Genomic DNA, 24,630 nt, shown 5'->3' on the forward strand with positions numbered 1-24,630 from the left:
GCTATGCGCGCTGGGCGGGCGCGGCGAGCAGCGGCGAGCTCAGCTTCAGCTTGCGCACCAACGCCACGCGCGCGCTGCTGCTCTACCTGGACGACGGCGGGGACTGCGACTTCCTGGAGCTGCTGCTGGTGGACGGGCGCCTGCGGCTGCGCTTCACACTCTCGTGCGCCGAGCCGGCCACGCTGCAGCTGGACACGCCGGTGGCCGACGACCGCTGGCACATGGTGCTGCTGACCCGCGACGCGCGCCGCACGGCGCTGGCGGTGGACGGCGAGGCCCGCGCCGCCGAGGTGCGCTCCAAGCGGCGCGAGATGCAGGTGGCCAGCGACCTGTTCGTGGGCGGCGTGCCCCCCGACGTGCGCCTCTCGGCGCTCACACTCAGTACCGTCAAGTACGAGCCACCCTTCCGCGGCCTGCTGGCCAACCTGAAGCTGGGCGAGCGTCCGCCCGCGCTGCTGGGCAGCCAGGGCCTGCAAGGCGCCGCCGCCGACCCGCTGTGCGCCCCCGCGCGCAACCCCTGCGCCAACGGCGGCCTCTGCACCGTGCTGGCCCCCGGCGAGGTGGGCTGCGACTGCAGCCACACGGGCTTCGGCGGCAAGTTCTGCAGCGAAGGTGAGCCCGGGAGCCGCCGTGGACGCGAAGGCGAGGGCAGGTGGCTGGAGCTGGGGTGGGCAGGGGTCGGGAATTGAGGGGTGAGGGGGAGCGTGAGTGCGCGCAGAGCGAGGCTGAGGGAGTGGCGTTCTGAGCCGTGAGATCTAAGGTCCAGGAGGGAGAGTTTGTGCGGTCAGGTGAACCCGGTCGTGTGCACGATATCACTGGGCCAGTGTGGCCGTCGGAAGTCCCTCGTGTGCGCGATATCACTGGGCCAGTGTGGCCGTCGGAAGTCCCGGGGGCCGGGCCGGGGAGGCTGTGTTGGGTGGGAGCCAGTGCCTACTGAGCAGGGCCCAGTCAGCACAGCCAGTGCAGGGTCAACTCCGGGGCGGGGCCAGTGAGGGCACGCGAGGGGCGTGACCGGAAAAAATGGGCGTGGCCTAGCTGCTCTGGGGGCGTGGTTTATCAGGGAGGGTGGTGCATTGGCTTATCTGTATGGGCGGGCGGACCTGTGCGATCCGGGGGCGTGCTCTGCAAGTCTGGGGGTGGAGCTTAGAGTGATCTGGACAGACAGGTGGAAGCAGGCAGGTGGGGGCAGATAAGTGCGGGCGGTTGAAGGAGAGTGAGGATTAAGAGACTGTGATGGCGGCCCTGGAGCGGCCACATAGGATTTCTTCTGATCTCAGAACCAGCAGAGCCCCTCAGAGTGAAGGGAAAACGAGGGAGAGAGTGGTCCAGACCTGGCTGCTCCTGGAGAGAAGCCGTTTTGGTGAAGGGCTGCAGTATGTCAGGGAGAGTCCATGAGCCTAAGAGTGTGGGCTTGCCAGCGGGAGAGTGTGATGGGGGGTGCTGGCTGGACAGGGTATTGAGGGAGGGAGGGGCCCCAGCAACCAGAGGTGGAGTGTTTGACGGTGAGATGGACAGAGTGAGTGAATGGACGGTGGTGTAGGGGTGTGTGTGTGTGTGTGTGTGTATGTGTGTGTGAGAGGAGGCCCTGGAAGGTTCTTTTGGTCCTGCTGAGGAGGAGGAGTGTGGATCTGGAGGCTCCATCTCAGTGTGGGGGCGGGGCACACAGAACCCGGCCCCTTGGCCCTGCTGCTGTGTTCTGCGCAGGCGTCTGCAGTCACACACTTTGTTCCCCCTCAGCACCCCTTGTGACCACTCAAGAACCTGGTATACGTGTGTCTACTCGCTGACAGGTCTGTCTTTTGGGGATTGAGTGCATGTGTGTGCCCACAAGCTGTGTTGCCCTGTAGGTTTTTGGGAGGAGCTATCCTTGTGGCCGGCCTCAGGGGGACAGAAACCGGTGGGGCCAAGTCTGCAGGTGTGGTATAGACTGAGTTTTCATTATTTTGAATGAGTACCTGAGGATATAGGTGAATGCGTAAGGATGGTTTTAGGTGTATTTTTGCTGGGTTGTTTGTGTAAGGTTGGAGGATGTACCTCCAGAGAACTGTGAGTATTAAGTTAATCTGACACCTTCTCACCTTTCCTCCGAGGGCTTCAGGTGCTCCTTAAACTGTGAAGAGGTGTGTCTGGGAATGCACGCCCGCCCGCATGCAGATGTCTGGCAGTGTGTATGTTATGTGAGAACGGACTTGTTTGGATAGTGGTGTTTTCAGAGAGCAGCCCGACGTCCAGCAGAGCGAGTTGTACCCAGGTGGGAGCAGGTGCTAAGGGTCATGAGCTCTGATGGCAGGACTCTTTCTTTCCCACTCTTAACCTGATTCTCTGGTTCCCATCAACACCCTCTCCTAAAGCCTTCCTAAGAAAACAGGACAAAGCAACTTTTCAATTTAATAGGGGGGAAAATGGCACCACACAGAGGTGACGCTAAGTGGTCTAAGGTGTCACGGAGTAAATTGAGTCTGTTGTTAGATGCCATCAAGTAAGACCCATAGCGACCCTATGAACGAAAGACTTGAATACTGGCCTGGCCTGTGCCGTCCTCATCATCTCTGACGCATTTTAGCCCATTGCTGCAGTTTCTGTGTCCTTCCCTCTCACTGAGGGTCGTCCTCTCTTTCATTGATTGCCCCCCACCTTTCCAAAGTCGAGTGTAGAGTCTAGGTGGGTGAAAAATGAAGCCAGCGGTACCTTGGTCAACCAGAGTCCTGCCATTCCCTCCCAGAGAGGAATCGTTGGACGGAGACCCAGCATGGCAGACAAGGTGTACCACCTAGGCTTGTCCTCCTATATGTGTGTTCTTACACAATTGTGTTTTATAGAGCTGGGCTGGTAAATGCTCGCGGTAGCTGTGCTGGTGTTGGGGAGAGGGCTGCTTGTGTGTCTGACCCACTATGGGATGTGTATGTTTAAGATTCATGTAAGAAAAGACAACGTGAGAGAAGAGGTGGGTGTCAGGCAGCTGGTAGGGGCAGGGCTGCCTCCGTGCTCCGTGCGTGTGAGGTGGCTGCTGGGAGAGTAGTACGCTGTGATAAAAGGGCAGGGATTGTCTTTATTCATCTTTGTATTCCCTGCACCTAATATAGTGCCAGGCACTTAGTGGGTGTTTGATAAAGATTTGTGGAATGAATGAAGAGACATTAATAAATGCTGAGAGAATAAAGCTTGGGGGGAGGCTGGATGAGTATGAGCAAAGGTGTGCGTGTGTGCATTTTCTGATGTGTGTTGTGTTGGGCATGGAATCACAAACACTCATTGCTGGTGATGCATCTGGAGCAAATAGGCACAATGACTCTGTGAAGTGCCCCCCCCCCGTCTCACCTCGTACCAAAGCCTCGCTCCCTCTCCTTCCATTTGAACTTCTTTTCTCTCTTAGCCAGCTTTTGCGGTATCCTTTGCTCATTATAGGGACCCTGGTGGGATAAGAGTTAAAACGTTTAGCTGCTCACCTTCTAGTTGTGGTTTGAACCCACCAACCAACCCCTCTGTGGGAAAAGGGGGAGGCAGTTGGCCTCCACTGCGAGCTGCAGCTGGCAAACCCTGTGGGGAGCGATGCTCTGTCCTCCAGGGCCACTGTGAGTCGTGGCGTGTCAGCCGGCCGGGTCTGGTGCTCACTGGGCTGCTTCTGGCACATTCTTATCCAGCCCAGGAAGAAAAGCGTGGACATCCACTGTTGGGTGTTGGGATGCAGGTGTCACCCTGGCTTCAGACCCTGAGATGGATCTTGGGTTCAGAGTCCCAAGCATTCTTGAGCTGTGAGGGTCACTTTCTCGTTATCTGCTTTGAGCAATTCCCAACTTTTCTAAGGTTGAGAGCATTTTGGAGAGGAAATAATTTCAAATATCTGTTAATTGGAAAAAAAGTCTAAATGTCTCAAAGCTACTAGGAATTCAGGAAGGCTTTCAGATGACTTCGATGTTACATATGCCCCTGTGGTTAATGAAATATACATTAGGAAAATTAGTTTTCATTTTATATGCAAAGCATAGATGTTTGGAGGGTATTTGGATCTCCAGATCCTTTGGGGTACCACCTCCCTTCCTGGGCTTGGGACTCATTGGCTGCGAAATCTCCGTGCGAGGAGATTCACTTCTTTCCTCTGGGGTCTGGCCACGGGTCACGAAGCCAGAACCAGGTGTGAGTAGCGCAGCTATGTGCCACTGCTGGTCATCAAAGCTGGGTCCCACCGGCCTGAAATTTACCAGTGTTTGGCACACGTCCCTCTTCCCCACATCACCTGTGTGTGTATGTGGAGAACATTCTGGAAAGTGATCAAGGCAGAAGGCTGGGGTGTGGCGTGGGCTGCAGGGCGGGATGGGGCGGGGTGTACAGCATTGGGTGGTGCATTGGGTGGACACTGTGCTGGGGAGAGGAGTGAAAACTGTGTGGTAAAGTGAGCTTTGCAGGCCGACAGATGCGCCAGCGGGCTGGTGATTTAACGTGTGATGGTGATTTAATGTCGTCGTTGTGGTTACGGAGATCCCCTCAGGTCGGAGAGTCAGAGACGAATGTGAGACCCTCCAGGAACTGACTGTTAGATTGGAGAACAAGCCAGACCCATTGCTGTGGAGTTGATGCTGACTCCTGGTCCACAGGGCAGGGGAGTCCAGTCCCACAGGGATTCCGTGGCCATCAATCCTTCCGGAAGGCAGACTGTCTGTCTCAGCTTTCTGCCACAGAGTGGCTGATGGGTTTGAACTGCCGACCTTTTGGTTAGCAGCTGAGGACTTAACCCGCTGCACCACCGGGGCTCCTCTTACATGGTCAGTGTAGTGGTTAAGAGCACAGATTGTGCAGCCAGATTCCCTGGGTGGTGATCTTGGACTTAAACTCTCTTTGCTTTGCTTTCATTATCTACAAGATGGGAATAATGATAGCACCAACCTTGGGGAGTTGGTGTGGGCATTAAATGAACTAATTCGCGTGTGGAGAACAGGGCCTGGGACATAGGAAGTGCTCAGCAAATAGCGACCCGACGGAGAGTATGGTGTCTGGCCGAGGAGGTGCGACGAGGCTGTGGAGTCAGATCAAAACACCCCAGGCCCCAGCGGCACAAATTGGAGGTTAGATCTGTCTTTCCTGCTCGCTGGGCATGTGACATCAGGGAGTACCTTGGCTTTAGATGAGTTCTGCCTTATCTTGAAAATGAGGTTAAGCGTCCTTATCTCACAGGCCTGTTGTGAGAATGAAATGAGTGTTCGGTACATAATAAGAGGTAAGTAAATGCTGGTTTTCATTACAAGCATCTGGGCCGATGCACCTCGTACATGGCTACCGCCCGGCTGTCACTGAAGGCCTGTGTGTGGCTGGGACGCTGACCAGGCTGCAGAGGCGCTTTTGGAACAAGGCAGGTTAGGACGAAGGGCCTGGTGAACCCTCGGGTGACTCAGTGGCAGCAACATTACTAGTATAGTATTGCCGGGGCCCAAGGAAGCTGAGGGTTTACAAACTGTGTGGGTGAGAGGATGGGTGATGGGCTTATAAAAGGCACGTTATTTAAGGCTGTCCTTGGAAATGGATTTGCTTCCTAGGGTTGCGAGGTCATTCCGAAGAACTCATAGTGACTCTCCACTGAGGTTGTGAGCCTGTGAGGCTTTATGGGAGGGACCTCTGGTGGCTTAGTGGGTAAAGAGTTGCGCTGTTAACCCAAAGACCAGAGGTTCAAATCCATCAGCTGTTCCACAGATGAGTAATCTCCTCTCATGTAATTTTCATCCTCTGAAAACCTGATGGAGGAAAAAACAAACAAACAAACAAATGCCTGATAAGAGGGTCTGCTAGGATACAGTTTTGACTCGATGGCATATAAAACCAGCAATGACATATCTTCACGTGAGATCGCCCATCTTTCTGTGAAGAGTGCGCAGTGGATTTGAACTGCCAGCTTTTGGCTAGCAGCCTTTTATGTTACACATGACTCCACCAGGGACTAGTAGGAATAAGGGCATGAGAGAGGGAGGAGATAGGGCCGTATTTGTTGAGGGGCAACGCGGAGCATAGGGACCATATTGGAGAGAGTGAATAAAGCCAGTCTGGAAGGCTTGATAGGAACCATTCAATTAACACTGTCGGATGCTGACTGTGTGCAGACCTCGGAAAGGAGCCCTGAAAGCGTTGTTTTGAGCAGGTATGTGAGTAATCGCAGAAGCCCTGTGTTTGGGAAGCTGGGACTGATGTGTTAAATGCATTGTTAGGGTGGAGCTATGTGATGGAGAAGTCACTGGAGGCTGTTAAAATAGCCCAGGGAAGAGAGATGGAGGTCTTGAACCTTGAACGTCTGGGGAAGGGAGGCTGGTGGCACCTCTGGTGGCCGAGGTGTTTGAGGGTCATTGCTGTAATGGAAGGTCAGGAACTGGTTTTTATATGTGGAGGGGGATGGACGGCGTCAGAGAAGACAGGGTTTCTCTGGCAGGGGTGATGTTAATGGAGGAAATGGGGAGGGGGCAGGTATGGGGGCAATAGAGAGTGTGTGTTGAGTTGCAGTGTCTCTGTGTTGCTAAAGAGAGATGTCCAGGCAGGTGGCAAGGCAATGTGAGGCCAGAGCTTTGCACTGGTGGCTGGGCTGGTGGTAGATGGAGACCCGGGAGGCTTGGGCTGGGAAAGGTGTCATTTAAAATTTAAAACTCTGGGACCGAGGGAGGCAACCAAGGGAGAAAGTAGACAGACAGGAGCACAAGACGCCCAAGGAGCAAACGGTTGGAGGATGAAGCGGAGAACCACAGACACAGCGAAGGAGATGGAGGTGTTGAGAACAGAAAGAAGCTTGGGATCCTGCAGCCAGAGGTAGAGAGCAGAGAAGCAGCTGGTGAACGTTTGCTGGTGCCTCGGATGCTGTGGGGTCCAGGGAGGAGTGAGCAGTTGGAGGGCTTGGCTGCTAACTGACAGGTTGGTAGTTCAAACCCACCCAGGGGGTTCTGTGGAAGAAAGGTCTGGTGATCCACTCAGGAAAACCAGCTATTGAAAGCCCTGCGGAGCCCAGTCCTGCTCTGATACATGTGGGTCACCGTGAGTCGCCGTCGACTCGGCACCAGCTGGTCTGGTGTGGTTCTTGGCTGAGGAAGTGTTTTATCTCATGTTATTCTCATGGTCACTGCGTGAGGGACGCTGCTGGCTCCATTCCACAGTGGCCGAAACTGAGGCTCGGGAGATGTAAGGCAGAGCCAGAGGCGGCGCTGGGGTCTGGACCCTGAGCCAACTCCGGAGAATGCTGTTCTTTCCCTCGCCCATTGAAGCGCCCAGTGAGTGGGGACAGTGGAGCCTGGTGGTGCCGTGTGGTCAGTGCTGGCCTTTGGTGCCATGAGCCCAGCAGCCACGTGGTGGGAGGAAGTTACAGCAGTCTCTTTTCCTAAAGATTGCTGTTGCCATGAGGTGCCATCAAGTTGGGTACAGCTCACAGCGCCCCGATGACCAGCAGACCCGAACCCCCATCCACTGCCATCGTCACCATCTGTGTCCTCTCAGGCCCATTGCTGCGGTCACTGTGTCAGTCCCTCTGGTTGAAGGTCTTCCCTCTCTCGCGGAGCCTCCACCTTTCTGAGCATAACGACCCTCTCTAAGGATTAGCCTCTCCTAACACATGCCTGAAGTGTGTGAGGTGAAACCCCACCATCCTTGCCTCTAAGGAGCATTCAGGCTGCACGTTCTCCAAGATGTAGCTGCTTGTTCTTTTGGCCTCTATGGGATCTTCAGTACTCTTGTGGCTTATTGGTAAAGAGTTATGCTGCCAATCTAAGGGGTCCCAGTTCAAATCCACCAGCTGCTCTGTGGGAGAGAGATGGGCAGTCTCCTCCTGTTTGATTTACTGCCTCTGAAAACCTGCTGGAGGGTCAGCTATGGGTCAGCTGAGACTCAACGATAAATACCACCAACAACTCCTATAGATGACATCCTGGGGGACCCCGAGGGACATTTTCCTCTGCCTTGTAGGGTTGCCAGAAGTCTGAACGGACTTCAGGGCAGTTTTTTTGTTGGGAATAATTATTCACCAGAGACCAGCAGCCACCCCAAATTCTTCAAACTGCAGTTTACCCTCTGGCCAGTATTTGAGGAGAGGAGAGGACAATGGGAATAGATCAGGAAAACCTCACTCTTCCAGAGCCCTCCGGGAGAAATGCACCCAGGGTAGCGGGGGATGATCCCATTAAGACACAAAGCTCGCTGAGAGGTAGCACATTTCAGATGAAAATCTTTTCAAAATGTGTTCCACTCCTCTCTGCCTCCCTCTGCGTAATATCGGGAATGTGATTTCATCTGTCCTCGGTGAAGCGGGGCGGTGGGGGGGGCACCTCCCTCCAGTGTCACTGTTGTGCTGGGTTCCTTCTTGGAGACTTGTCCCTGCATGAAATGACACCTGACTGTAAAGCTTTTGGGCTCTCGTGTTAGCATCTTCCAGTCTTTCCATCCCTGCCCTTTGGAGGAGTTGCTGGTTAGGAACCCACCACACGGTTCTGAGGGCTCTTTCTCTCTCTCTCTGTGTGTGTGTGTGTGTGTGTGTGTATGCGCGCGCGTGCACACGTGCATGTGTGCACCTTTCCAAGCAGGATAGAATTAAGTGTCACTGGACATGTTGCGAGACGGGACCAGTCCTTGGAGAGGGATGCATGGGAGGGTGGAGGGATAGTGCAGGAGAGAAGGACCCTCGATGAGAGGGAGATGGATTGATCCAGTGACTGCGGTAGGCATGTCACAGACAATAAGATTGGCACAGGATAGAGCAGGGTTTAGGGCTGTTGTACATAGAGTCACTATAAGTTGCGACTTGATGACACATAAAAACAACAACAACAAATCTCAACATCATTAAGTAAACAAAGATTCTCACTACCAGGCCAACTGGCAGCATCATGCTACATGGAGAAAGACTGAGATGGTTAACAATTTCATCTTACTCAGATCCATAGTCAAGAACACCTTTGGCACCAACAGTCAAGAAATCAGAAGATGAGTTGCTTTAGTAAAGTCTGCTGTCAGGGACCTTTCCAAAGTAGTAAAGAGCAATGATACTAGTTTAGAGACTAAGGTGTATCTGATCCAGGCCATGGTCTTTTGAATTGCTTGCTACACATCTGGGAGAGCTGGACAATGAGTAAAGATGACAGAAGAATCAATTACTTTGAGATGTGGTGCTGGAGAAAATTATCGAACATCCCGTGGACCGCCAAGAGAACAAACAGGTCTGTTCTGGAGAGGGTGAAACCAAGTTGCTCCTTGGGGGCAAGGATTTTGAAACTTTGTTTCACATACTTTGAGCATGTGGCCAGGAGGGACTAGTCCTTGGAGAAGAACTTGGTGCTTGGAAGGGTAGAGAGAGGGTTAGTGCAGGAGAGGAAGGCCCTGGATGAGATGGGTTGATATAGGATTGTGCCAATGAGGTAAGGTGTATCGAAGATGGTGAGGTTGGCTCAGGATAGAGCAGGGTTCAGAGCTATGGTGCATAGGGTCACTATGAGTCATAGTCGACTCAATGGCATATAACAACAACAATTGTCATTAGAGTGTCCCTGGGTGAGGCAATGAATGCCATGTGGCTGCTAACGGAAAGCCTAGAGCTTTGCGTCCACTTTGAAGTACCTTGGAAGAAAGGCCTAGCAATCCTTGTACTTAAGAAATAGCCCTTGGGGGAGCTCTGGTGGCCTAGTGGCAGGAAGCTGTACTGCAATCCCAGAGGTACGCGGTTCAAGTCCACCAGATGCTCTGCTGGGGAAGAAGGGACAATCTCCTCCTGTACCAGTCAGATCTGATTTGATGGTGTACACATAAAAGGAAAAAAAAAGAATAATAATAAAAGAAATTTTTTTTAAAAGAAATAGTCCTTGAGAAAGACTGGGCATACACGAGGTCACTGTGCGTTGAAGTCACCTTGACAACAGCTGATATGGTGTCCGAGCTGAGTTAGCCCTCAGGACTCTGCCCAATGAAGAAGGGACAGCTTTAGTGCCCCGGTGCTGGATGGGGCTTGGCTAGACCCTGAAGGATGAGTGAGTGAGGTTTGGAGAGCCGGAAAAGGAAGGAGCAGAAGTGATTTCCTGACGGATGAGCCGAGCATGTCAGGAGACAGTGATGGGTCAGGTTGGCTGCATCTCTGGGGGTTTTGAGAGCTTCGAGTAAGCTTCTGCAGGGCTTCACTTTCAGACCAAGAACGCTGCTCTAAATTAGGTGTTTTAAAGCCAGACAGACTTGAGTTCGAATTTCGACTTTGTCCTTGATCTCTTCAACCCTAAGGGGGAGTGGTGGTGAACTCCATTTCCACAGAACATTGGTGAGTCAGTGAAATGATCCCTGGAAAGATCCAGGCGTACTCTTAAGTACTCAACACATGAGAAGTGTTATTTTAGTGTTTAACAAACCTATGAGCCACCTCCCCTTTTTTTAAGCTAGAAATGGGGTGAGAAGGTGGACGTGAAGAGCTGAATGGAGCATTGTCTGTGGGATAGTTCAGGGTCCAGGAAGGAAACAGACGTGTAAACACAATTCGAGTACAGATCTGCTAAGTGATATCGTAACAGAATGCAGGTCTCCGGAGCTGGTGCCAGAGGAGGACAGGCAGCTTTCCTCGGGTGGTTAGTTCAGAACCAGACAGCCAGGTGGACATGGGTTGTGAAGAAGAGGCCCCTGGGAATGAGCTGGGGGGCCGGGATGGGTGTTTGAAGCAGAGGAAGACCATGCACATGGATCACGTGCGGGCCACTTTCCTATTGCACGTCGCTTTGTTGTGCTCTGTGGACTCTGCGTCTCTTCCAGGCCGAATGCTTGCACCGAGCAAGGCTAGGGTTCCCATCTCCCTGAAAGTGCATCCCAGGCTGCTGTTGCACGCTCACAGACCACCAGATCCAGTTCACTGCCACTGAGATGCTTCTGATGCTATTGGGTTCCTGGAGCTATACATCTTTGTGGGGGTGGGGACTGCTCATCTCTCTCCCCAGCAGATTCGAACTGCTGACCTTTAGTTAGCAGCCTAATGCATTACGCACTTCACCACCAGGACTCCTTTAACAGACTGTAGTGGAGCTTCAGCATGATTTGTACATGCACCGAGAGACTGAACGGTTCTTCTGGCTGCTGTATGATGACACGGCTTTTCGGAGGAGGCCTGGTGCCGGCCCTGTGTTCGTGGAGGTCTGCCCGCGTCAGGGAAATGGGGAGAAGGTGGGTGCCTGCGGGGAAGGTTGGAGAGAAGCATGAGCGTATTTCAAACCGACTTTTCCTGAGAGGATCTGGCTTCATGCCGTGGGAAGTCTGGACAGGAGCCGGGCTGAGTCTCCTGGTGGCACACAGACGGGGGCGGGTGTCGCCAAGTGAACAGAGGGTGACTGTGGGGAGGGTCTGTTCTGGGGCTTATTGCTGTTTCGTGGTAGCAGGAACCTAATGAGGACCTGGGCTTGGGGCCATGCTGGTGAAAAGCGGGGAGGGCTGAAATGGGCTTCTAGTTTTAGTTTGAGGGTCTTTGGAGGTGAAACTGATTGGATTTAGCAGTTGTCAGGAAAGGAGAGAAAGGATGGTATCCAGGAGCCTCAGACTCCAGGCTGAGGGATCGACAGCCGGGCTGCCTGGGGGTCGAGCACAGCAGTGACAGGGGGGATCGGCAGGGCCTGGGTCTGCTGTGTGTGGTGGTGGGGGGTCATATAAGTCAAGGCATCACACCTGCAGCTACAACAACCACCTGACCAGAGGGACTCTGGTGGTGCAGCAGTTAAGTGCCTGGCCGCTAACAGAAAGGTTGTGGATTTGAATATTCCTGGCAGCCCTTTGGGAGAAAGGCCTGGGACCTCCCATGAAGATTAAGGTCTGGGAACCCTGGGGTGGGGAGGGGGTACATTCTGCTCTGTGGTGGGCTCACTGGGGGTCTCAGGTGACACAGAGCACCCAAGGACAACAATACCCGAACAGGGAAGAGTCCTTAGTTGTGTAAACTGTTAGAAGAGCCCAACTGATAAGCAAAAGGTTGGTAGTTCAAACCCACCCAGAGGCACCTTAGAAGAAAGGCCTTGGAGACCCCTGGGGTGCTTCTCTCCTCTGCATCCAGGGGGTCCCTGTGAATTACAATCAGCTGAGCATCAGCAGGTTTTCGGGTTTAAATCTAATCAGGATGTGCTGGCAAGAGGAAGGAATTGGGGGGGAAGGGCTTTTAAAAAATTAATTAAAATGCACTTAAAAATAGCTTTTACTTCTCAGTGCAGGGTTGGGTTTACAGAGACATTGAGCAGAAAGTACAGAGAGTTCCTTCATACCTTCTCTCCCCGCTGCAGTTTGTTCCATTATTGACATCTTGCATTGGTTCGCTTTGTTTGTTCCCTCTGATGAGCTGATTTTGATACATTACTGTTAACTCTAGAGTTTGTATTACAGTTCACTCCAACTGCTCAGTCAGGTGGGCTCCGACGAGCCCGTGCTGTGAGTCCACCGTCATGGGCTGCTTTCGGTGCCCTGGGAATGGCTGTTCATCACCCTGGGAGGAAGTTGATTTTGTTGTGTTTTTGTTTTGCCCCAGTTGTACTTTCGGCTATAATTTATCACAGAGAAAGTTTCCAAAGCCGAATCAGCAAAAGGGGCCTGTGCCGGGAGCCACGTCCAGGGAGAAGCAGGCCCAGGCTTCCCGGGGCTCTCCCCGCGGAGCGGACACCCTTGCTTCTCCTCCAGCTCACAGGGAGGGCACGTGCCAAGTGCTGCTTCTCTCCATGGAGACTCGGTGGTCTGGGGGAAGGGTTTTGAAGTCCACGGCTGTAAAAATCAAGTGCAGGCGAGGTCTGCCCCAGAGTCACCGCAGCGTGCTCAGGGGTGTGTGTGTGTGTGTGTGTGTGTGTGTGTGTGTGTGTGTGTGTGCGCGCGCGCGCGCTGGTCATCCGGGTATTCAGCAGGCCTGTCTGGTACCGTGTCCTGGTGCTGCAGTGGTCAGCTGTGCAAATCCACCAGCCCCTCTGTCAGAGAAAGATGATAAGTCCCTCTCCCCGCCCCTGTAAAGATTTCCGGTCACCGTGAGTCGGAGCGACTCCAGACAGTGGTTAGCTTGTTTTCTGATACTTGAGGCACCGGTGGATACCAACTTGACTGCTAACTGCCAGGCTGTGGTTTTGAACCCAGCAGGAGCGTGTGAAGAGCTGTGGTGGCGTAGTCTGTAGCATGTAGTGCAGGTGACCTAAAGGCTGTTCATCTCCAGTGATTCGGTCCAGCCTTGGCTCCAGGGGATAAAGACAGACAGTCGCCTCCTCTTCCGATTTACTGCCGTGGAGGCCCGAGGGAGGGACACTAGGGGTCAGAATGGTGGTGAGTTCGTGTTTTGTGTTTGAGAAACACTTTGGAAGAGAGGTCTGACTCTCTACTTTTGAAAGGTCCCTTTCTAAGAAATAGCCTCCGTTCTCAGTCTGCTCACAGTATGTGGACGAAGCTTTGCTGTCCTTGCCTCCAAGGGGCACTCTGGCTGCACCTTCTCCAGGACATATCTGTTTGTCCTTTTGGCAGTCCAGGGGACATTCAGTGCTCTTCTCCAACACCACAGCCCAAAGGCTTCAATTCTTCTGTCATCCTTATTCACTGTTGGGTTCTCAGATGTATAACAAGTGACTAGAAAGACCACGACCTGAATGCTATAGGAACCGTGTCCTGAATGGTACAGAGTTCTCCGCAGCACGTGGGAGCAACGCTAATTGGAGCCCACTTGACTGTGGATGTTGTACGTTTGTTTTTGCTGTCTGGTTGGTACCTGTGCTAGACGCACAGGCTTGGGCAAAGTGACCCACAGAAGGAGAAACATCACCAGGGGTGAGTGGTGAGCATGGAGGCGGCTAGAGTCTAAGGTTGCAGTGGACAAAGGCAAAGGTGAGTTTGTGCCTCTGGACAGGTCTTCTTTTTGTGGTGCACAGATGAGCCTCCCTGGGGTGCTGTGAGGGTGCTGAGGCCCGTGTGGTGCCTAGCGCAAGGTGGAATGAATGGACTGCCTGGAACCTGGCCATGCAGGGCGTTTACTGGGTGTTCAGTAAGTGCTTCACGAAGCACAGGGCACCAGGGCGCTTGGCTGCGGGTGGACAGGATGAGTGCGTTTGGGAGGTGGAGTTGCCACGTCAGGCATCTCTCCTGGTCCCTCCTGAGCAGGTTGTCGGGATGCAGGACTGGCATTCAGAGAGGAAGGGGGTCAGGCTGCAGATACGGGCCTCGCCACCAAAGCCAGCTGTCGCTAGAGCTGAGGCAGGCAGGGAGGAGGGTGCTGAGGGCAGGGACGGAGCGAATCAGCAGAAAGAGCCGCAGACGAGGGGCCGGGGGTCTCCGACAGAGGCCGGCACAGCACGCACACGTCTCTGGCAGGTGGAAATAATTTCTGAAAGATCTGCCTGGTTGGATTTAAAAAAACCCACGTAGACACCCCACTGGGCCTCCTCGTTCGTCCAGGTGCTGGGGAGAGGTGCTGACCGTGGGGCCTGGGCACCCTGCGGCCAGAGGAACCGCGCACGTCCTCTTCTGACAGACTTCTCCCCAGAGTCTCTTTACCCAGCAGCTCCCCGCGTCGGAAGATGTAACACGACTCTGTCTGTTGAATAAAATTGTCATACGCAGTGCTTCTTGGGGGTGGGGCTGTGAGGTGGTGGGTGAGGCAATGTGTTTATAAATCACTTGGGCAGAGAAAGGCTGGTTTGTGTAGATTTGGGGAACGGGATAAACGTGTCCATACATAGAGAAAGGAGTTCCTGGGTGGTATAAGTATTTAATGCTATAGGCCACTATTGCAAAGGTTAGGGGTTGGAGTCCTCGGGGAGCTGCCTGGGAAGAAAGATCTGGTGATTTACTTCAGAGGAATCAACCTTAGGAACTCGGTGGGGTGCAATTCTCCTCTGACGCACACGGAGGCCCCAAGAGTTCCATTCCACTCGCTGGCAGGGGGGTTTATAGAGACCAGAGTCACTCCCATCAGGTCAATTCCAAGTCAACAACCCAGTAGCACAGAGGACACCTACCCGTCGGGTTCCACAGCTGTGGTTCTTTACGGTCTGAAGGAAGCTGTCTCATCCCCCCCCATTCCCCCCCACCCCAGACCCTCCTTTATCTCCTGCAGGGTATTTGGGAGGTGTTTGTTTTTTTTTTTAAATTTTATTATTTTTTTGTGTGAGTGTACCGTCAAATCAGATCTGACTGGTACAGGAGGACCCGCCTTCCTCGGCAGAGCATCTGGTGGATTTGAACCGTGCGCCTCTGGGATTGTAGTTGCAGCTCCTTGCCACTGGGCCACCAGAGCTCCCCTTATTTGGGAGGTTTGAACCTCTGCCTTTTGGTTGGCAACTGAATTCTTTAACTGCTTGGTAAACCAGTTTCCTTAAGGACTTTACATATGTATGTAAACATAGAGTCAGTCTTTGCTGTTGACTTACTGCTGTCGACTGCGGGTTTTCAAGGGATGTCAATTGCACAGGAGGAGGCTGCCCATCTTTCTCCCTCGGACTAGCTGGTGAATTTGAACTGCCTGCCTTTGGGTTAGCAGCGCAACTCCTTATTCACTAGACCACCAGAGTTGTGGATGTGTATGTATGTTGCTGTGCATGGTCCTTAGCTGACCCACCAAGCGGGGTTTTCAGCTGCAGTAAATCGCTCTGGAGATTACCCATCCTTCTCTTGCAAAGCAGCTGGTGGATTTGAACCACGTGCCTTTGGGATTGCAGTGCAGCTTCTTACCACTAGGCCACCAGAGCGCTCTCTCTATAGAGATATGTACATGTGTGTACCTATGTGTGTGTGTGTGTATGTTGGTGGTACACAACAACAACCGTGCACACGTACGCGCGCGCGCACACACACACACACAAGCTGTGTACATTGTGTCTTTAGCCCTCAGGGAAGGTGGGGTGGTGGTGGTGGGGTGTGCACGGAACATTGTGTGTTCCACTTCTGTGCAGGTATTGAAATTTGCGCGCAGCCTGTGAGTGTGCGTGTTGCTGGAGATCACGGGGTGGTATGAGGTATGATAAATGGCAGTGTTTGTTTTGGAGCAGAGCTATTTCCCCCAAGAACAACGAGCAAACACCTTGCTGTCGGGTGGTAGCAAGGAGTGTGTGTGTGAGTGAGTGAGAGAGAGCTCTGTGTGTGTGTGTGTGTGTGTGTGTGTGTGCACGCACGCGCGTGCGTCCTTCCTGGGCTGTACCTCACTGTGTTGTGTGAGACCCCACTGGCTTTTGTAGGCGTTGCTGTTTCTCCTTCCTGCTTGCTGCTTGCTCTGAAGCCTCCCAGTAGGTGCCCACGTTGGCAGGGATGTTTGGGGAGTCTCGGGCCTTTTAAAAGACGGAGATGGGAGCGCATTCTGCTTCAGGGGCTGTAGCTTGGTGGAAAGGTGGAAAGAACTGCTTCTCCCTCCTACTCTAGTTCTCTGTGACCTGTTTGGTGAGCCCCAGGCTAGACCCAGAGAGGACCGTGATAGGCAGGGCGTGACCGCCCAGATTGGTGGTGTGGCTCCACTCACCAAATCGTCACCCACTTATGCCCCGTGTGGAAGGGATCCTCCAGCCTGGGGACGCTGTCTCTCATGCTTGTTAAGAAAGGATTTGACCCACGATCACAAAACCGGAGCCAGCAGGGGTCTCAGAAATGGCCAAGTCCTCCCCTCTTACTGGTGTGCAGGAGGGCCTAGGGGCTCAGAGAGGCTGAGCATCTGGGAGGGAGGTCACACAGCATTTTGGCTTTTGGGTCCTGCTGGCTCTCCTTTGCAGGGCAATGCGTGTGGGGGCTGGGGGGGCTGGATACTGCGTGCCGAGGCCTCAGGTGTCCCCGCCGGTCCTTGTCATTGAATCGCTAAGCGCCTATGTGTGTCAGTGTGTCACGGAGCTGTAGCTGCGTCTGGGCTGCTTGCTGGTGTGAGCGCCCCCATCTGTCTCCAGCCAGCAGACGCAGGGGGAGGAGCCTGATGGGGGAGTCTAAGAGCCTGGCGGACAGTCCCTGCCCTGACTCTCCTTGTGACCCTGGGCCTCAGTTTCCTGAGATGTGACGAGAGTGAGTGGGACGTGGATGTGACTCTGGCTCTGGAGACGATGACTCTAAGGTCGACCTCACTCTAGGGTTGAGACATGGAGGGTCTTGTGTCTGGGTCCAGGGTGGGCTGGGGGGACCCTGAACCATCATTATCTGGGGGCTGTTACCCCACCACCCTTGCTAACAGCCCTGCTCTTTTCTCTCTCTCTGCCTCTCCCCTTCCCTGAACCCCGCTGGCCTGCAGAGGAACACCCCATGGAAGGTGAGTGATGTTTGGGTCACTGGGGTAGCCAGTTTGTCTTCGCGGGGGTGTCCTGTGTGACGGGACTGTTGGCCACCGGGTGCCCCTGACCCAGCCATGTTTGGGGCCCTTTGGGATAAACGTCTGAGCTTCCCACTAAGTTGACTGGGCCTCCCCTCTTATCCATTCCCTCCTCCTGAGTTTAGCAGGAGAACAACCCAGCAGCGTAACGCTTCATCATCCTAGAAGGGAAGGGGGGTGTTAGGGAAGGGGTGGGCAGTAGGATGGCAGAGCCAGCAGGATTCTCAAGGGCCCAGAGAGAGTGGCTGGACAGCATCCTGCACAGTGGAGTGTAGGCATCTCAGACGGGCAGTGCAGCTGGAGAGGGCAGGTGGACGATGGGGCTGCCTCCCCAGGTGCCTGGATTGCATAGCATCCATCAAGGGCCTGGGGTCTGCTGTGGGGTGCAGGTGCATGGGGGAGCTGCTGAGAGTGCAGGCTCAGAGTGAGGGCCCATCCCTGGGTCCCGGGGTGTAAGTGGGTGTACATCTTGGCACCAGGGGCTTCCCTGCTTCTCCATGGCAGCCAACACTCAAGCAGGCCCGTCCCTGCCCCAGAATGCTTTCGGGGTGCCAGAGGCCCATGCTTGCTGCTTTCTCAGCTGAGCAGCAGTGGGGAGCACACTTCTCTGGGGGTCTCTATGCCCACTCTCATCTTCTGCTCCACTTCTCTCTGTCGGGTCTTTTCTCTGGGGTGACCCTGAACTTCTTTCTGATCTCCGTCCCTCCTCACCCCAGGCTTTCTGGGTTTCTGCCCATTTCTGACCTTTTCCCTCTGGTTTTGAGGGTCCTTCAGCTGTTTTCCTTCTCAGGGCCGAGATAGGGCAGGGTGGGATGGCTCGGGAAGGTTCTCCTGGGCGGAAGGAGAAGCAGTAAGGAGAACATAGGTGGGACCCTATCGCTGAGCCTGGCTCCTTCAACAGGGAAAGCATAGATGGGACCCTGTGGCCAAGCCTGGCTCCGTCAGCAGAGAGAACATAGATGGGACCCTGTCACCAAGCCTGGCCCCTTCAGCAGGGAGAACGTAGATGAGACCCTGGATAGATGGGACCCTGTCACCAAGCCTAGCCCCTTTAGCAGGGAGAACATAGATGGAACCTTGTATAGATGGGACCCTGTCACCAAGCCTGGCCCCTTTAGCAGGGAGAACATAGATGAGACCCTGGATAGATGGGAACCTGTCACCAAGCCTAGCCCCTTTAGCAGGGAGAACATAGATGGGACCCTGTATAGATGGGACCCTGTATGGATGGGACCCTGTATAGATGGGACCCTGAATAGATGGGACCCTGTATAGATGGGACCCTGTTGCTGAGCCTGGCCCTTTGTCCTTTTCCCTGGAAATGCAGGTGCAGGAGGGACCACCCCTAAAAGACTGAGGTTCAGAGCCCAAGTCCAGCTTGTCCCTCTTGCCCTGGGGGAGTGAAGGGGAGTTCCAGGAGATGGGGATCCCCAAAAGAGAAAAGTACCAGGACCATGGATTGAGCCGGGACAGGGATCTACTTTGCCTGTGACGTCCTCAGGGTCTGCAGCGGGGCTGGTCTTGCTGGGTGCGTCCTCTCCTTGGGTGTCCCTGGTGGGTGGCCATGTGTGTGTGTGCGTGTGCACGCGTTGCACGTCTGTGTGCACACACATTCAGATGGCGCTGCTAGCCTGGTGTGCTGTGTGCCTTTGTGCACATCTGCAGGCCCATGCTCCTCATGCCGCCGAGTCACCGTGTGTGCTTGTGGCGTGGACACTGGCCCTCTGAGCGCCTGGATGGGAGTGTCCGGCTGGCTCTGTGTGTGTCTGCATCTGTGTTTGCATCTCCGTGTGCCATGCTTACCTCTGCGTGTGAGAGTGCGGGGGAGAGCCTGCTGTCTGGGTGGACACAGCCTTCTGAGGGCTGGAGATAAGATTTAGTGCTGATGTGACTTTTACTTGCTCTTGATGTCATGTCTCCTCCGGAACAAAGGGAGATGGAGGAAGGGGGGATGAAGGGGGGGCAAGTGGTTTGGAAGGAGGAAGGAGGAACAGAGAGACAGGAGTGAGGCGAGGGGGTAAGCAAAGGGGGGAGAGGAAGGGCTCAAGCCAAGGGGGGAGGAGCAAGGAGGGAGGAGTGCAGTGACCAGATCAGAGTGGGGAGACAAGGGATGCCTGTAGGCTAGATGGGGACAAGAAGAGAAGCTCAGCTTTGGGGACAAGGAGGGAACGAGACTTGGTGGGGGGTCCCACGAGTCACTGCTGTGGGGTTGACTGGCTGATCGTGTGTGTGTGTGTGTGTGTGTGTGTGTGTGTGTGTGTGTGGCCAGGGGTGTGTATATGAGGCTGTAAGTGTGTGGAAATGTGGACGTGAGTGTGTATGGATCCATATATATATAAATATATATATATATGATTGTGTCTGTGTGCAAGAGTGTTCATGTGTGTGTGCGCGCGCAAGGGCATTTGAGTGTGTGTGCAAGTGTGTTTCTGTGTGTACATGTGAGGAGTTAGGGCGCATACGTACTCGTGCACACGTGGGGTGTGTGTGTGCATGTGCGTGGGTCAGTGTGCGTGAGGGTACAGAGGTGTGTATTTGAGTGTGCACATGTGAGAGTCGGTGTGATAGTGTATGAGGCTTGGTATGAAGCTTGTGTACAACTGAATGGCATCTTCTCCCTGGGGCATGGCTGTGCCCACTTGTGTATCTGTGCCCTTGTCCCCGTGACCCTCTTTCTTCTTACACACTGGCCCTTTCTGGGGCCCGGGGGTGGGGGGGCTATATAGGCTGGGACGGTTCCAGGAAGCGGTTTTGACAGGTGGTGGTTTAATGGGGCCTGCCGCTCCCGGACTCTGAGGTCCTTTCAGATCTCAAATTTGTTCTCCCAGGAACACAGACATCCTGCTCCCAGCCCCCTGCTGAGGCACCTTCTTTGGGAAACTGGGTTCCTCCCTCCCCAGACTCTGAGGCAGGAAGAGGAGGCTCAGTGGTACCAGACACAGTGCCCTGGGGAGGACCCTTGGCACTGTCATCCATCAGGCAGGCTTCCTGGTGGTGGGAGGAGGGCTGATGCCACAGGCGGACCCAGGGAGGACACCCACGTGGACTTGGGTATGGAGAAGGAGCAGGGAGGTCAGACCTGGCTGGGGAGATAGGTTTCTGGGTGGTCCCCCCCTCGGCCCCCCCACCCCTCCACGTCCGGCTGGGCTGAGCCCCTGGTAGACAGGAAAAGGAACTGCCTCTTCTTCCCCAAGATGGCTGAGCCGTCATGCCTGAGGGAGCTGGCAGCTGGTTGCCGTGGTGACAGAGGAAGTGTGCCGCATGCTAATGAGGCTGCTGGCGCTGGGCAGTGGAAGGGTCTGGGAGGGACCAGAGTGGCTGTCCCCCTGGAGCAGGCACTGGCCTGGGGAGGGACCCAGCTCCTGGGTGCAGGCTGGGCAGAGGCTGCCTCTCGTAGGAAGGAGCTGAGCCTGTCTCCTGCGTGGCTGGAAGTGGGCTCAGGGCTTGGGTCTACATCCCGGGTTTGAGAGTCTGGATGGAGATGTGGGGAGTTCTTGGGGAAAGAACTGCAGCGGGGTAATCATCAGAAGGAATAAGACTCAGTCCCGTGCCTGGACCCCTCACCGGTCCTCTGGGTAAAACCTAAGACTTTTCCAAAGCTGGTCAGTGTCCAGCCTGCCCTGAGCGCCTACAGCCTCCTCCCCAACCACCCTCAGACCTAGAGAAGGAGAAAGCAGCAGGCGACTGTCCACATCTTCCCAGGCCACGTCTCCCCTGGCTTCCCGCCTGCCCCCCTCCTGAGCCCAGGCACTGTGGCTCTCAGTTTTGTGCTGGAGACACCTGTTGCTCTTTAACCTCAGGACTCCTGTCCGGGCCCAGCTGTCCTCGGGGATACTGCCTCTTCCAAGGGTGACAGGGTCTCTGCAGGGCTGTTCTTTCTTCAACCTTTAGCCAGACACCACAGAGATCAGGATGCAGTCGTGCAGGGCTGGGCTTTCATGTGGCTGGCTAGTGGTCTCGGGAGCCCTGGGGTCTCAGCCTAGCTGTGGGGTCTGGTGGATGGCATTCCTTGGCCAGTGCCCTTGTGGCAAAGGGTCAGACTCTTTCCAAGGAGGACTGAATTGGGGCTGACGAGTCTGAGGTCATTCTCCATGACAGTCCCAATCTGTTCTCACCCATGTGCCTAGAAGGTTTCTGGTTTTGGGATGCAGCTTTTGGGTCACCTCAGAGAGGGCCTGGCCTGAGAAAGGGGCTGTAGAGTAGTTAATGTGGGGTGGGGGGCTTTGATCTCGTGGGGAACAGGGTCTCTAGACCAAGGTCTTCTTCAGCCTTTGCTATCTAAGTCGTGACCCTGGCCCAAAATCTAGGCTCCAGCTTTTGCTCTGTGAGGACAGTATAATTCTCACCTCTCATGCGAGGGACCCAGGTTCGATTCCTAGCCAGTGCACTTCCTGCACAGCCCCTGCCCATCCGTCAGTGGGGACTTGCGAATTGCCATGATGCTGAACAGGTATCAGCGGAACTTCCAGAGGAAGGTGACTAGGAAGAAAGGGCTGGCAATCAGCTTCCAAAAACCAGCCATGATAATCCTACATCTAATGATGGTCTGATTCACGACCAGTCATGGGGCTGGGGCAGCGGGTGGTTCCTCTGTGCGTGGGGCCACTGTGAGTGGCAGGCCCCCCTTGGCTGTAGCCAGCAACACTGTGAACCCTTGCTTCCATGCATTCTAAATTCTGTGGCTGCCTCCTCCCCGACCGTGCCCTGTTACATGCCAGCTTCCTCTTCCAGCCCAGGAGTCAGGGTCCTTACCGCCCATACAGACAGTGGGCGCAGACAGCTGGGCTGGCCAGAGCTGGCCAGATGTCTCTGCAGACCTTCTCCCTGGGTGGGGGTTCCTCTCAGGCCCCAGCGCCCCACAGCCCACCTCCGCCAGGGCCACAGGGGCACAGGGAGCGGGTGGGGGGCTTGGAGGTCTCCTTGTCCGCTCAGTCTCACGCTAACAGGACACTCTCTCTCCCTCCAGGTGGCTTTGATTTCTGTGTCGTGTTTTCTTTTCCTCCATCTGAATCGTTTTTCTCGTTGACCGTTTTTTTTTCTCTCCGCCTCCCGGAAGAAAAAAAAAAAGAAAAAAAGAAAAAGGAAAAAGCAACCCCCCAGCCTCATGCTTCTCCTCCTTTTCCTTTTTTTTTTCCGGCAAGAAGAAAAAAAAAGAAACCAAAAACCCCCCACTTCCCCCCACGGTGGCTCCTCCCGGCACCCCTGGCTCTGCCTGTCCCCCTCTGATGCCCTGGCCTCTTTCTCTCTCTCTCTGTCCCCCACTCCTGCCCTCCACCCTCTGTCTCGGCATCGGGGCCCCTCTCCTCAGCCTCTGGGCTGGGGTCTCCCCCGATGTCTGTCACAAGTTAAAAAGGGCTTTTAAATTGTGGCAGCCAAAGCTTTTTTCTCCTTTCTTTCTGGCTGATTTTGATGACTCGTGTTTTCTTTGTTTCTTTCTTTGTTTTTCCTCCTTTCTTTCTTTTTTTTTTCTCTCCTTCCCCCTTTCCAAGGTCCGGCTCACCTGACGTTAAACAGCGAAGGTATGGTTTGAAGGTTTGGTTTGGTTTGGATTGACCTGCCCCCCCCAACCTCCGCCTGGATTTTCTGTTCTTCTCCCCCCTTCCCTCCCTCCCCTCCTCCACCTGTCCTGCCTCTTCCCTCCCCACCCCACCCCTTCCCTCTGTCATTTAAAGGTTTTGTTTTGGGGATGCTGGGGTGGGGTTGGGGCCGTGTCCTTGTCTGTGCTGCCCTCATGCCCCTGCCCTGAGCCGCCCATATCTCATCTTGGTTTCTGACATCGAGTGATGTTTGAACTGCCGCTGTCTCCAGTCACCCCTTGGTTTGGTTTGGTTTCCCAGTGGTATTATCTTGCCTTTTTCTTTCCCCCTTCTTTCTTCATGGTGGTGTTTTATTTCCTTCCACTCATTCTGATCATTCTTTCTTTTCTGTGAACCTGAGTGATAAGAGTGGGCTGGAGAAAGGACCGTAGGCCGCCCCCGCCCCGAGCCCCTGCTCCAGGGGGGAGGCTGTGTCTGTGAGGGAGCAAGGAGGGGGTGACGGTGGAGGGAGCCCTCTCCCACAGCTGTCCCACTGCATGCCTTCACTTCACCCCTGTATCTTGTGAGTGGCTCGCGAGCCCATTAGACAGATGAGCACATGGAGGTGGTTCGCTCACCAGGACTAGCCTTCCCTGTCCCAGGGCTCCCGTCCTTAACTGCCCTGGAGTTAAGCAAACCTAGGACAGCACCTGACCGTGGCCCTCTCTGCTGTGGTCCCCCACCTCTGCCCTGTCACGGATGCCCTTTCAGCTCTTTGGCCTTCCCTGCCCTTGGACACTGTGCCCCAAGCCCAGCTCTGTAGGCAGTGGGTCATTTTACAAAGGCCTATGGGATAAGAACTAGACAGCTCATGGGAAAGGGGTGTCAGGGAGACATGTACACAGATGGAAAATGTGGGGTGCATTTCAATCTGGGGAGGAAGGGATCTGGGATTCTGACAGGGATGTGAAGTTACTCAGTAAACTTGGGGAAGTCAGGGGTCAGGTGAACCCCATTCACTCACATCCTGCTAGCCTCTCCATCTGGCTCTGAGGGTGCTACCTGGGAGCTTGCTTTTGACCAAATGAAGGTGCAAGGAACCCCAGAAAGTCCTTCCCCTGGAAAATTCCACAGCTCCAGTGTTCTTCTGACTTTAGCTCTGGGGCTCTGGGGTGATGTTAGCCTCAGAGCCCAGAGAGGGGCTTTTCCATCCCTTCCTGAGTGCCGGCCTCCTGGGGCCATCCCGGGGAGCTGAGCAGTAGGTATGATGCCCGAAGGCCTGGCAGGTTCAGGGACAGGAGTGGGTGGAGAGTCCCAGCCTGCTTGGACCCCCGACATGTGGCGAGTGCCCGTGGGGGCTGGGTGGCCTGCCTCAGGGGGCTTTGGAGAGGGGCCTGGGTGTGGATGGCTGGGCAGTGGGGAGTGGGGTTGGGATGTAATTTCTGAGGAAGGACTGTCTGTAGAGGCAATGGTGCTAGCCAGTCAGGAGCCCCCATGGTGGGACCAGCCCCTCCCCACGCCCCGAGGGATGCGGAACATCAGAAGCCCTTGGCCCTGGGAGCAGGGTCCCATGTCCATCTTGGGCAGGTGGACAAGGTACCTCAGTGCATACTGAGTAGTGGAAGACTGAAAATGTGACAGGAACAGGAGCAGGGACAGGAGTGGAGAGGGGTTGGCGTGCGTGGGGGTGAGGAGGGGCACTGGTACAGTCAAGTGAGCTGGGGTGTTTGACCACTTGCAGAAGACGTGTGAGCAAGACGCGAAGAGGGGAACGGGCAGCAGGAGAAGGGGGTCCTGACATCAGACATGGGGATCAGGGGCTCCAGCCTGGTTGGTCTGCGTGTGGCTTAGGCA

The 24,630-nt window shown here is 54.7% G+C and overlaps 1 protein-coding gene across 1 annotated transcript in view; it reads left to right on the forward strand.

Moving 5' to 3' along the window:
• Positions 1-8: 8 nt before the first annotated feature.
• Positions 9-24,630, forward strand: part of NRXN2 (neurexin 2) — a 121,353-nt gene continuing 96,731 nt past the window's right edge. Inside the window, exons 1-3 of the mRNA XM_006901479.1 lie at positions 9-612; positions 17,183-17,200; positions 22,750-22,779. Of these exons, the coding sequence (XP_006901541.1) occupies positions 222-612; positions 17,183-17,200; positions 22,750-22,779 (439 nt within the window). The 5' untranslated portion in view covers positions 9-221. The remainder of the gene's footprint in view (positions 613-17,182; positions 17,201-22,749; positions 22,780-24,630) is intronic.

This window comes from Elephantulus edwardii, unplaced genomic scaffold (genome assembly GCF_000299155.1).
Source record: "Elephantulus edwardii isolate Elephantulus edwardi_28Jun2011 unplaced genomic scaffold, EleEdw1.0 scaffold00328, whole genome shotgun sequence".
NCBI lineage: Eukaryota > Metazoa > Chordata > Mammalia > Macroscelidea > Macroscelididae > Elephantulus > Elephantulus edwardii.